Consider the following 14,761-nt stretch of genomic DNA (forward strand, 5'->3'; position numbering starts at 1 on the left):
TCCCAACCCTAAACCCAACCGTCACAGTACTATAGAAATATTATGGTTGTACAGTGTTTTTAAAAATGCTGCTATTGATGTGCAGATCACACTTCCGCTACTTCATGCATCCTTATTGACGAAGGTCCATGTTTGTAAACAACATGTGCTAACATTTACAGGGAGGGAATGACATCCAATGTGGTACAGAGTTTGTTGTTGTATTAGAGACAAGTTATATTGATGACATATTATGTATATTATTTATTATTATAGCGTATTATAACAGCTCGTTCACCAACAATAAGCACAGTCATTCAGCAAAATTAAGATTAGGGATGGGCGATACCACAATTTTTAAATTCGATACGATACCGATACTTTTGTAATCATTTTTATGATACCGATAACATTTATTATTTAAAGGGCACATAGGTTACCCCTCTTTTCATATTTATTATAAGTCTTTTGTGTCCCCAGAATGTGTCTGTAAAGTTTCAGCTCAAAACACCCATCAGAGTATTTATTAGAGCTGTTTGAAGTGTCTGGATTATAGCTGGGAAAAGGTTGTTGCTGTTTTTTTGCACTGGGCCTTTAAGGCGAGTTATCCCCGCCCACCGATCCCACGTGCCTGTCAGCAACATGCCTCAATCGCCTCAGGAAGCAGATCTCACGTAACGTTTGTGAGAAATACTACAGTAAGAACTTTACCAATCAGTGTTTGATGCATTTTTTGTGGAGTTGCAACAAGTTCACACACACACAGCGCAGACACACATACATAGCACAAACACGCACATACATAGCGTAGACACGCAGGCAGACACACACACACACACACACATAGCACAAATAGCGCAGACACACATGCACATACATAGCGTAGACACGCAGGCAGACACACACACACACACACATAGCACAGACAAATAGCGCAGACACACATGCACATACATAGCGTAGACACACAGGCAGACACACACACAAACACACACATAGCACAGACAAGTAGCGCAGACACACACGCACATACATAGCGTAGACACGCAGGCAGACACACACACAAACACACACATAGCACAGACAAGTAGCGCAGACACACACGCACATACATAGCGTAGACACGCAGACAGACACACACACACACACACACACATAGCACAGACAAGTAGCGCAGACACAAATGCACATACATAGCGAAGACACGAAGACAGACACACACACACACACATAGCACAGACAAGTAGCGCAGACACACACGCACATACATATCGTAGACACGCAGGCAGACACACACACACACAGCACAGACAAGTAGCGCAGACACACACGCACATACATAGCGTAGACACGCAGACAGACACACACACACACAGCACAGACAAGTAGCGCAGACACACATGCACATACATAGCGAAGACACGCAGGCAGACACACACACAGCACAGACAAGTAGCGCAGACACACAGACAGACACACACACACACATAGCACAGACAAGTAGCGCAGACACACATGCACATACATAGCGTAGACACGCAGACAGACACACACACACACACACATAGCACAGACAAGTAGCGCAGACACACACGCACATACATAGCGTAGACACGCTGGCAGACGCACGCACGTGCGCGCGCACACACACACGCGCGTGCGCACGCACGCACGCACGCACGCACGCACGCACGCACGCACGCACGCACGCACGCACGCACGCACGCACGCACGCACGCACGCACACACACACACACACACACACACACACACACACACACACACACACACACACACACACACACACACACACACACGGGTAGTGACAGTTATCGCGCGCGTATGGAAGGGGGGGTTGTTGCCCGCAAACTGAAGAGCGGGTCTGGGTGTGTCTCAGGGGCACTTCAGATCATTGTGGAAGGCCACTTTCTATCCAAGACTAAAAAGGGCATATGCCGTATTTGTGCACGTGCCTGCAGGCGAGTCAGGAGATCCACAAATTAAAAACGCCAAAATTCTATAATAGATAATCATAACTCCTGTATAGTACTCCATGGTTTCAGCTACATTCATTCTTCTATGGCGGGGCGCCACACCAAAATCCATCCCACCACGGCTACATTACAGCTTCTCATTCAAAACATTCAGTCATTGTCGTTGTTGTTTTCAATAGCGGGTTATAATCGCACCTAAATGCATTAAAAGGTAAGTGAATTATAACAGCGCAAACTTTTTTGTAAGCGTAGTAGTGCTGTGCGTTATTTGTTTAACCCTTTGAGGTTACGTGCTGACTGACTGACTGACAGACTGACTGACTGACTGACAGGTGCATGATGCAAGGCCAGCAAACACGACGTAGCTTTCAGTTAAGATGAACTCTTGCACAGAGCTGAAACTAGCAAACAACAATTGCGTTGCGCCTTGTGCCGGGTGATAGAGCCCTCTGTTTCAAAAGGGAAAGTGAAAAGGCACAAAAATAGAACTGGGATTGTGCTTTAAACAGTGGCGGACGGGGGTATGGTGATTTAGGGGGCCCCGCGTCGTCGCAATTTTCAATAATTGAAAATCCGGCAACCGCAATAATCAAACTCTTGGGAACTGTGGTAGGAACCAAAGTTCACAGGTCTGTGTTCTCTGAACTACGGTGGCCGGGAGGTGCAAAACAACATTACAAAGTTTAAAACAATTTAACAAAGCTCGAGACAAATTTACATTTTGAAAAACATGTTTACTTATCATCAGACACAATTACATAGGAAAAACAATTTTACAAAGGACGAAACAAATTTACATTTTAGAAAACAAATTAACAAGACGCAAAACACTTTTACAAATCCCGAAACAAATTTACAATTACAGATTCCCTGCGGAAAGGGAATGTACCACACCCCGGAAGTGACGTAGAATGTACCACACACCGGTAGTGACGCGGAATGTAACACACACACTGGAAAATATCAATAATATCCAGCTTGTGTGTGACTTCGTAGACAGGTTTCCACAAGTCTACAACTATAAAAATCATGGTTTGACAAACTGCGATATAATAAATTAGAGCTATTCTGAGAAAATATCAGCGTGAGAGTGCATAGAAACATGTAAATGCAAGTACATGGAAACAATTGAAGCACGGCATATGTTGACTGTTAAAGATACCAAAACCGATCTTAACCTGTGCACCGGAGTAGCTCAGTTGGATAAGTCTGTTGATACTCGTGCAGAACCTTTTGACTTGGGTTCGAATCCCGTTGATGACATGTCAATTATAATGATTTCTTTAGATTAATTTTGGTTTATGCTGTTCTGCCACACAAATATTAAATCAACAATGATACACTGACACCAAGTGAATAAGAATCTTTATTCGGTATGGGCATGTTTTGTTGCTGTGATAAAGTGACCAATCTGCCAATCTGCAAACGTTAATAGTTTGCACATCTGAAAGGGGGCCTCAGTTAACACGGACACCAGTTAAACCGTAACACAGGCTTCCTACAGTTTACTGCTAAGAGTCCTCTAGCAGATGTTTACACCGTGTAGACTTGACATCATGTCTATGATTACAGCGTACGAGTGGATCTCGTTAAAATATTGAACACAGTGATGCAGCATGTCTGGCGCAAGGTCTGGTGTTTCCGTCTGGTCCGCATACTTTATAAACTATAAACACCGACCACACGCAAAGTAAAACAGTGTTAAGCTGCTCATGTGTTTGCCACAAAATGGGCAAAACAACCCTCGACCGCAGTCCATGTTTGGTCACCATAAACTTTGTTTACGCCATGTACTCCACAGCGCGAATTTCCCGCGCTCACCAGCAACAACAACTTTCCCCCGCATCACTACCGGTGTGTGGTACATTCTACGTCACTTCCGGGGTGTGGTACATTCCCTTTCCGCAGGGAATCTGTAATTGTAAATTTGTTTCGGGATTTGTAAAAGTGTTTTGCGTCTTGTTAATTTGTTTTCTAAAATGTAAATTTGTTTTGTCCTTGGTAAAATTGTTTTTCCTATGTAATTGTGTCTAATGATAGGTAAACATGTTTTTCAAAATGTAAATTTGTCTCGAGCTTTGTTAAATTGTTTCAAACTTTGTAATGATGTTTTGTACTTCGCGACCACCGTACTGAACTCTTCTCTAGCGGTGGACTTCTTCATTCTGAACCGCGTCATAGACATTTACATTTACATTTAGTCATTTAGCAGACACTTTTAACCAAAGCGACTTACAAATGAGGACAAGGAAGCAATTTACACAACTAAGAGCAACAATGAATAAGTACTAAAGGCAAGTTTCAGGTCTGTAAAGTCTAAGAAGGGAAGTGTTAGTAGTTTTTTTTTTTTTGTACAGTTAGTGTGATATTCAGAGGCAATTGCAGATTAGGAAGTGAAGTGGAGACTAAATAGTTGAGTTTTTAGTCGTTTCTTGAAAATAGCGAGTGACTCTGCTGTTCTGATGCAGTTAGGGAGTTCATTCCACCATCTGGGCAGATTGAGCGTGAGCGTTCGCGAAAGTGATTTTTTCCCTCTTTGGGATGGAACCACGAGGCGACGTTCATTCACAGAACGCAAGTTTCTGGAGGGCACATAGATCTGCAGAAGTGAGAGCAGATAAGAAGGAGCAAAGCCAGAAGTCACTTTGTAGGCAAACATCAGAGTTTTGAATTTGATGCGAGCAGCAACTGGCAGCCAGTGCAAACGGACGAGCAGCGGAGTGACATGTGCTCGTTTAGGTTCATTGAAGACCACTCGTGCTGCTGCATTCTGGAGCAGTTGAAGAGGCTTGATAGAGTTAGCTGGAAGCCCAGCTAGTAGAGAGTTGCAGTAATCCAGTTTGGAGAGAACAAGAGCTTGAACAAGGAGTTGAGCTGCATGTTCAGATAAGAAGGGTCGGATCTTTCTGATGTTATAGAGTGCAAATCTGCATGATCGAGCAGTTCTAGAAATGTGGTCAGAGAAGTTTAGTTGGTCATCAATCGTTACTCCAAGGCTTTTCACCATTTTGGATGCAGTAAGCATCATTAACATAAAGTTGACTTGATTTCAACTTTCCTTGACGGCCACACCGAAGAAGACGCGCCGTGCTGTTTCTCGCCGCCGGTTCTCATTGAAAATGAATGACTTTCGGCTACTTTGACACTCTCGCCGCTTTCGGTTTGTGACCGCTCCTCAGTTTGTGAAGGCTTCCCCGCGTTGCCGCTCCACCCTGCCCCCCTTACCCACTCCTTAATTTGTAATCGCTTCCCCGCGTTGTCATTACCCCCGCCCCCCCTTCACCCCCCCTCATCAGGGGCCCCCGTCAGTGATCCCTGCAAGGGGGCCCCCTCATTTTGCGCTACTCCACTGGCCCTAAAGTCCGTATGAACCAGAAGCTGTGACCTTTTTTTTTTCGTTTTGTGACGCAGTTCCTGGAGAAACTGAATATTAAATGAGCAAACAGTGGGCGTGGCTTGTTTTTCTACTGCGAGCTGATTGGATGTAGTAACGTAGGCGTTTCATTCAGAAAGATGAGGAAAAGGGTAAGTTACAACCTAACAGACTCCTGCTGCTCACCATTTCTGTTTATTGTTAAAACTGACAGCTGGAGGGGCGTGGTTAAATATGTTAGCCCCGCCCACTACCTCAGACATAATCTGAGAATTTAACTGAAAACAAACAGAAAGTTCATTTGCATATTTCAATTAAAGATTACAAGAGCAAACTATTTTCTTTCTCTCAATGACGCTCACAGTTTAATTGTTCACCACAAGACTAGCAGTGTGAGCTAACCTAAGCTAATATGGCTAGTTGTGATGTCACCTGTACTTTTTAGCGCCGCGTCAGTCTCTCCACATGGCAACAGCCGCTGTCAGTCTCCATGGCAACTGCTCTACAGTTGCTAGAGCAACAACAGCCCCGCTGTCAAGGCAACCGCAGTCAGCCAGCCAGCTTCGCTCATGTTTCCACGCGCGTGTCGTGCTGTTGTTCGCGTCCCCGCAGCCGTCTGTCTCTCCCGCGCGAGCTGCGAGACGGGCGCGCGACAGAGAGAGAGCGAGCGCGCGCGCGAGGAGAGGAGGCTCGACAGGCGGAGGGACAGACCGGGGAGGGTGGGGGGGATTCAGCGCGTCTGTCGCCCCTCAGTCCTGACATGGACTGCCTGTGTATAGTGACCACTAAGGTAAGACTGCTGCGGCCCGCGTGTGTATGTGTGCATGCCAGTGTGTGTGTGCGTGTGCACGCGCGCAATGTGTCTAAATACTGCAGCGTTCTCTCACGCGCCCGCGTACAACACCGCTGCCGTCTCGCGCTCGCGTCTCATTATACAGCTGTGTGTGTGTGTGTGTGTGTAGCATCATATCTCACTTTATATAACACACACTGTGAGTGTGTGTGAGTGTGAGTTCTGCCGGTCCAAAAACAGTTTCTGCTCTGAAGAACAAGCAGGTGTGTGAGATGCTTTAATGTGTGTGTGTTTTAAATATTGACTGTGGTTTACACCTGTTTTGGGTGTGTGTCTGTGTGTGTTTGTGTTGTGGTCCTTTTTTTAATGTGTGAATGTGTGTGTTTTAAATATTGGCAGTGATTTACACCCATTTCAAGTGTGTGTGATTGTGTGTGTGTGTGTGTGAGAGAGAGTGAGTTCTGGTCCTTAAACTGTTTTAGTCTGTTTTAAAGTGATTTACACCTGTTTGGTGTGTGTGTGTGTGTTCTTCTGGTTTTCTCTCTGTGTGTGTGTGTGTGTGTGTGTGTGTGTGTGTCTGTGTGTGTCTTTTAAAAACGGGCAGTGATTTACACCCGTTTCATGTTTGTGTGTGTGTGTGTGTGTGTGTTTATGTTTTAGTGTGTTAATGTGTGTGTTTTAAATATCGGCAGTGATATACACCTGTTTCGTGTGTGTTTGTGTGTGTGTGTGTGTGTTCGTTCGTCCATGTTTTCGTGTGTTAATGTCTGTGTTTTAAATACTGTCAGTGATATACACCTGTTTCGTGTGTGTGTGTGTGTGTGTGTGTGTGTGTGTGTGTGTGTTTGTCCATGTTTTAGTGTGTTAATGTGTGTGTTTTAAATATTGGCAGTGATATACACCGGTTTCGTTTGTGTGTGTGTGTGTGTGTGTGTGTGTGTGTGTGTGTGTGTGTGTGTGTTCGTCCATGTTTTAGTGTGTTAATGTCTGTGTTTTATTGGCAGTGATTTACACCCGTTTCGTTTGTGTTTGTGAGAGTGAGTTCTGTTCCTTAAACTGTTTTAGTGTGTGTTTTTAAAGTGATTTACACTTGTTGTGTGTGTGTTCTTTTGGTGTTTTAGTGTCTGTATGTGTGTGTGTGTTAAATATCGGCAGTGATTTACACCCGTTTTGTGTGTGTGTCTGCGCGTGTGAGAGAGTTCTTCTGGTTTTCAAACTGTTTTAGGGTGTGTTTTTAAATACTGGCAGCGATTTACACCTGTTTTGTGTGTGTGTGTGTGTGTGTGTGTGTGTGTGTGTGTGTGTGTGTGTGTGTGTGTTTGACCTGTTCATCAGGTGTATGCTGATGATTTATGAAGTTGTTAATGGTCTTCTCTTTGCTGTTGTTCAGTTGTGATGATCTTCATGTTCAGTTTAATACTCACTCCAAGCTTTCTGACTTTCTTTATCCTTGTTTAAGGCGTCGCTGTGGAATCAGATTAGCTGTTTCCTCTTTATATATGGAACATTGAAGTGTTTATCATGACAATTTATCATTTTAAGTTGACCTGTTTTGTAATCTTGAATCAGAATATCTTCCCTGCCCTCTTCATTGCTCAGCTCTGATTGGTGTTTACTTGTCTGAGGGGGCGGGATCATGCTGTGACTCACATAAGATCCACCAATAGAAGACAAAATTAGAAGATTGTTGGAGTTATTAATTATTCATTCATTCACTTTCCTTCGGCTTAGTCTTTTATTTATCAGCAGTCGCCACGGTGGAATGAACCACCAACTTATCCAGCGGATACACATTTTACACAGTGGATGCCCTTTTAGCCGTAACCCAGTGCTGGGAAACATCGATGACACACTCATTCACACACACACATACACTACGGCCAATTCAGCTCACCCAATTCCCCTATCCGCTTGTTAAGTGTGATGTCACGCGAAGCGGCTTCCGGGTCCAAGCGCTCTATTCAACTGAATGGGGAGACTCATGAAATGGTAATAATAAACGTTTACAAAGCAATTTAATACTTACGAAAATCACGAAGGCAGTATATATGTCCATGCCTAATATCCGATGGCCAGAAAGTGATTTTATTTTTTATAAATTGTTACATTTTTGATATTTGTTCTGCAGCAAGCCCAGAGATTGTTGTGTACACTATGATTTTATATAAAATCAACTTTAATGTGTGACAGGAATAAAAGGTGATCATAAACGAATGATTTCTCCACTCAAATGAGTGGCGGCTTGGACCCGGAAACAGTATACATACGTCACCAACACGTCACCACTTAACAAGCGGATAGCGCATGTATTTAGACTGTGGAGGAAACCCACGCCAACATGGGGAGAACATGCAAACTCCACACTGAATTGCCAACCAGGGTTGTGCGATGTCGACCAATTTGTAGTTTGTGGTCAGTAGTCTGTTTAAATAGCAAATGCATTAGCGCTCATATGTGCTCTCATAGGCGTTTCGGTCTGTAAAGGAAGGCGTTCTGAGGCGGACCGCTGGCGTGTTGCTATTTTGAGAAACTATAATAGATTTTTCATTAGACCAAAACAAACCCGGTCTAAAATCCAGCACAGAGTTGCGCCTCACTTACACACTGCTTAATACGCGCAATAGGCAAATATCTTAACATATGAAAAAATTTAATATTAAGGATAAATATAGGATATAATAAGAATATATATAAGATATAATAAGAATAGATATAAAATATAAATATAAAGGATTAAAATATATTTATGTCTATATACTTATGTCTTCTTCATCTTGGGAGGCTTTTTCAGTTCATTCATAACAGTTTGCTTCTGTATAATGTTATTATTATTAGCAGTATTATTTATTATATCCATATTTATATTTGTTTTATTAAAAACAAGCTTAGATTTGCCCACCTGTCAGGTTTTAGACCATATGGGGCACAGCATGTGTTTTAGGATATAACTCAGGTTTTTGAGCACACTTCATTATTATTGTTCATTTATTCGTTTGCTGGAAATTAGAACTGAATTTAGAAATAGTTTTGAAACAAATCTTTGCGCTTAACAAACAAAAGTATTTCTTTATAGACTAATTGATGTCTGTGCGTAAAGGTTTCCCTATTCACGAGTGAAAGTGAAAGTAGATCCATATCTCTCATTCTCACGCAGTAGATGCTCTGTTTAACTGTTTTCTGTGAACTGTTTGCTTGTGAAATGCTCAGTTTTTCCACTTAGACTTACTTTGCGTCCTGTAAATAGCGAATGCGCTTATGGCGTGACGCAGCTGGCTCTTAAAGGGAATGGGAGATGAGACTCTGATTGGTTTATTCTCAAAACACACCTATAACTCATTAAGAAAATAAACTCAACCCTTTTAGACCATGCGCCATGACGCAAAGCAGATTTTTCCGTCCTTAAATTAGCAAAAACGCGTCCTGACACGCCCTGAAAGCGTTTGCGCCCTGCGCTTTGCGCTCTGCGCATGGACTGTCAAAATAGAGCCCTTTATTTGTAAAATCTCTCAAGTTAATATTGGTTAATATTGGTTTCTGCCAATCTCCCTCAGAGATATTGGAGTTCAATAAGGTGGTGCTCAGTATGACTATTGACCAACACCTCCCTGTAACTTTACACACTTCATAGACTACAGCTCTGGTGTGTTGTGAATTGCATGTTTTAAATGACAGCGAGGCGTGCATTATTTAGTTTTTATTGTAAAATATACACTATAACCCAGTACACAGTAAATAATATTTATTGAATGGCGTGCCTATTGGCGGCGTATATAGCCGTTTAGCTTAAATAGACCAAACATATTTTTATTAATATTAAAACATATATTAATAGAAACTAGCCACCCTTTCATTTTATTTAGTTTCCCTATATTTTTTATCAAACGGAAAATGCAATGAATTGTTTATTTTGGTTTTCATTTTATTAGAATTAATATAATTATTAGGCGACACAACTGCTACATAACATTGGCTCTGATTGCGTTTATACAGTCATCCTACAGATAGACTTTTTGGCTCAAAGACTTTCATGCCTGTTAATTTCAGTGCTGTATTTTGACATTTCGCAAAGGCTTCAGCTATTCTGTCCGCTGGTACCAGCCTCAGTTTTGCGACTGGACTTGTGTGGCATCTGTATCGATATCTGAATGGCAGCGAGAGAAAGAGAGAGATGAGATCAGACCTCAGATTCGATGTGTGGCCGCACATCAAAGTTACTTTACTGCAATTTTTTTAATATCGGTTCATCTAAATTAAATTTTCATTTGATTAAAAGCCGAAATATTGCCAGACAGACGAAGCATCTTTCGGGTTTTGAAGAGAGCGGCTTCAGTGATTAAAATACACGCGCACACACCCACACACAGGATACACTTTTGTTGGCCTATTCATGATTGATTTTTTATCATTAAACGTAAAATAATCAAGTGCAAAAAGAAGAGCTGAACTTCGGAAAAAGTGACCGCTGCGGTTGCCGCGATGGTTGCTGCATTGCTCTGCAGTTGGCTTTTTAATGGCGCGGCATTGCTAAATCACTCGTTTTAACAAAAAATACGATTTTTTATTATTCAACATTGTGAGATGATGGTCGCGTGATTTTTTAAATAACAGTGTGTGCTGCGTATTTATGGCTGTTGATCTTGTCTACTCGCGACCCACCCATAGTTAAACATCAAGTAGGTGCGTGAAGGTGCGTGTATAAATTAGTCGTGCTTCCTCCAGATGCTGCCACCGTTGTCAGGCATAGTTTGCAGATTGCCTCATAAACGTTTTTATTGCATTTTTTGTTGCATTTGGTTTGAACCCAAAATATTGGCAAACAGGCGCTTTTGCATTGCGTTTTGACACAAAATCGTCCGCCGTTCTCTTTCTGTAAATTCGACTGCTCTCAATCTCCTCACGTGATAAATGAAATATGACGCATTGTAGCTATGTTCAGATTATAACTATAGTGCATGCTCTCGTCTTAAGTAAATTATTTAGAATGATATTTTCCATTTAATTCAAACAAATATTTAATTAAAAAACGAATAGTTAAAAAAAAAAAACAAATGTAGGGACGGTGTCACAGTGGAAAAGCGATGTCACCGGTGTTGCGTCTTAAAACCGGTAACACCTTCAACACCGTCTATCGTGGCAGGCCTACTGCAAACGGCGTTAGCATGTGACTCATCCTTTCAGAAAGGCTTGAATAAACTACCACAAACACATCATATAGTAAAAAGTAAATCAAATAAAGTTTCACTTCGATCACTCTTTAAAAGTATGGTTCATTTTAAATGCTCAGTCTCGTTATGTGCTGATCTTAATTTTTCTGTGTTTGTGGAAAGCAAGTCAGCTGCACCAAAACATGAGCAGGCAGAGCAGGATTCTCGCGATGACCACTGGCAAACCGCATTAGATTCAGTTTAAACGTAGTAAAGTCGAGCTTCTTTGGCGATAACGTGTACGATGTTAGATTTTACATTTTCGTAGACATTTGCGCTGAACACGCAGTGAATGCAGCGCATCGAGACTCGGGCACCTTCTCGGAAAACGCTCGAATGATCTCAGCCGGCGGATTAACACCCAGCACATGTCATGATCGCTGTCATTAGCGCCTTTATTTGTAAGTTTATGTGGGGTTTGCAGACCTGTGTGCTTTTCACGCTTCAGCCGTTTGCATTTCCCGGTGGTCACAAAAGCTCCGTCAGCAGAAAGCGGAAAGCCTTGAGTGATTGACAGCTGATATGAACCAATCCAGCGGCAGGGAAGAGCGATTCAGCACATTTTTAGAAAAAATCAAAACAGGTCGCACTACACCCATTACATGCAGTCGCACAAATGCCCTAACTATATTATGAGGTCGCATGGATTAAATTTTGGTGCATATTTTTATCGAAATACTGGAAATGGGTTTAAAACTCATATCAACATTATTAAAAAAAAATCTACTGCAGTTGACATCGAATTATTGTCCAGCCCTAGATTGAAGAGTCTTCTTTTATAAATGTACTGATGCGCGGCTGTGGTGATGAAGACTGTAAAATCCCTGTAATTCATTACACATGCACTGTTTTATAAACGTGTTAAACTTGTAAAACTCATTCCTGATCACATTTGATGATGACTGATGATCACAGGGAGCTAAACAGATCTTATAATCCCGGTTGCTTTGTGCACGTCTTGTTTTGTTGATATGATTATACGCATCACTACGGAGATATGTTAATACGCATCTGACAATCAATTCTGTGGGCGGAAAAATCGCACTACTACATCACTTTGCGCTCGGCTTCAAAATGGGAGGGATTTGGATCCTTTTTTAACGTCAGGAAATTAAAAAAAGAGACTTATTGTGTTTATATCACTCCAGTATGACCGTGGACACACTATACTACACACAGTCCTGTCCAAACAGCTGTAAAAAAGGAAATTTCCATCATAGGTGTCCTTAAATATAAAAAAAAAGAAATATAAACAATTTATATTTTTTTATTTACATATAAACAATATAAACTATATTGTATATTTACATATAACAATATTCTTCAAATGTTTCCTAAATGCTGTTGAACAAATTCAGGAGTTTTTTTCCACAGTATTTGCTATAATATTTTTTCTTCTGGAGAAAGGCTTATTTGTTTTGTTTCAGCCAGAATAATAGCAGTTTTCAATTGTTTTAAACCCATTTTAATAGCTCATTATTATTAGCCCCTTTAAGCAATATTAGTTTTGGATTGTCTACAGAACAAACCACTGTTATACAATCAGAGTACCCGCGGGGTCTTAAGCATTGAAAAAGTCTTACATTGGATAATCTTAAATTAAGCCCTTAACAGTCTTGAATTTCGTATACAAAGTTTTGGACTGTGTTACAAAGGTCTTATTTTACTAAACAGCTTTGGCTATCAGTAATGAAGAAATTTCTACATTAGAAACATCGCCACCACAGCCAGGGAACATCCTATATGCGGGCAGAGCTAATGTGGGTCCTTAAAGGGTCGTGACACCCCCCACTTTCGGTTCAGGTCCACCTCAGAGTTTTTTAAAAAGATGCATCATAATGGGCGGAGCTCCACGAGCAGAGGGCCGGAGTGGGCGTGGCCAGAAGGGGAGAAGGAGGGGAGCGAACAACTGTTGTCAGTCGGCTCACAAAATGAGACTCAAACCGTGAGGAGACGCATGAGTTTATAGTTTACAAAGCTAAAATGCAAAGAAATAATCAGTAATTTAATGCCCAGCTACATTTGTTATTCGTAATTTCATACACAGATAACCACAATTTATATCACTATAAAGATAATCAAGTTCATATAAACACTATAAATGAGGACTTCTCCCTCAATCCCCGGGTCTGAATGCAGACTCAGTGCAGCAGGTCTCTTGCCCTGTCTGTTTTAACCATTAGCCCTGCTGGTAATCTGGAGGATTTAGGTGAACACAGCAGCACGCGATGTGTCTAAATGTGAACGAACTCCTGATAAAAGACGACGTCCGCCATTCTCCAATTCTCGTACTGCTCTCCCGACAAAAATGCTTGCTGCACACAAACAGCTTTGCTGTATCGGCCCTGACAGCATCGCGGGGAAAAACATGCAACAAACCCTGTGGATCATAGAAACAAACACACACGACCCTTCATGAACGGCTTAATACTGTGTGCCGTGGGTCCGTGTCTCACAGCTTGGCACTGGCACTACTGTCTTGCCTTCGGAAAGCACATGCAGTCATGAATAATTAAGAAGCCGGCTCTTCGATAAGAAAACTCCGCTATGAATAATAATGAGAAACCGATGCGTCATCTTTGCACTTGCAGTTTTGTGCTCCGTCACTGATTTTGATCAGCCCCAAAAATCATGTTAAACCCGGAAGCTGAAATTAGCAGACAAGCTCCAAATTATCCAGTTTACCCCACAATTAAAGCTGACAGGAGCGAACAGTGTCTTAACTGATGCTCAACACAAATCTGTTAAAATCTCAAAAAAGTACTCGAGGGTTTTGTGAACCTTTAAAACAATCTCTGAGCACCACTCTTGCACATCGAATAAGAACGTTACAGAGGTTTTCAAGACCATGTGTCCTGACTCTGAGGATGCAGCTACATTCTCTAGTGGAAGCAACAAAACTGCATATATTACTCAATTCTGATCGGCTCCTTTTATAACTAAAGAACTGACTAACCAGGTCAATAAGGCCAACGGGTTTGTTGCATGTTTGACGAGAGTCTCAGTAAGATGATGAAAAGTAAGCAGTTGGACTTTCATATTCGACACTGGGTGGACGACCACACTGTTGCTTATGTATTAAATACAACTGAAAATTTAAATAAAATGTTTTATTTAATTCAAGTTGCCCACTTGTACATAATTATTTTCTAGGGTTTAAAATGTATACAGATTTGACTTTTATACTTCTGTCGGAATGGGTACGAAGTTAGCATCGAATTTTAATTAATTTCTACATTTTCTTGTCGGCTTAGTCCCTTTATTAATTGGGGGTCGCCACAGCGGAATGAACCGCCAACTTATCCAGCACGTTTTTATGCAACGGATGCCCTTCCAGCAACAACCCATCTCTGGGAAAGCATTGAATTTCATTTAAAATGGTATTAAAAAGGTCTTAAAAAGCCTTGAATTTCATTTG

The 14,761-nt window shown here is 41.7% G+C and overlaps 1 protein-coding gene across 2 annotated transcripts in view; it reads left to right on the top strand.

Annotated features, from left to right (window-relative positions):
• Nucleotides 1-14,761, top strand: part of dlg4b (discs, large homolog 4b (Drosophila)) — a 75,865-nt gene that overhangs the window by 2,897 nt on the left and 58,207 nt on the right. The window contains exon 1 of one of the 2 annotated variants that reach the window (XM_073938224.1): nt 4,331-6,136. Within the exon in view, the coding sequence (XP_073794325.1) occupies nt 5,837-6,136 (300 nt within the window). The 5' untranslated portion in view covers nt 4,331-5,836. 2 annotated transcript variants of the gene reach the window in all.

This window comes from Danio rerio, chromosome 23 (assembly GCF_049306965.1).
Source record: "Danio rerio strain Tuebingen ecotype United States chromosome 23, GRCz12tu, whole genome shotgun sequence".
NCBI classification, from domain to species: domain Eukaryota; kingdom Metazoa; phylum Chordata; class Actinopteri; order Cypriniformes; family Danionidae; genus Danio; species Danio rerio.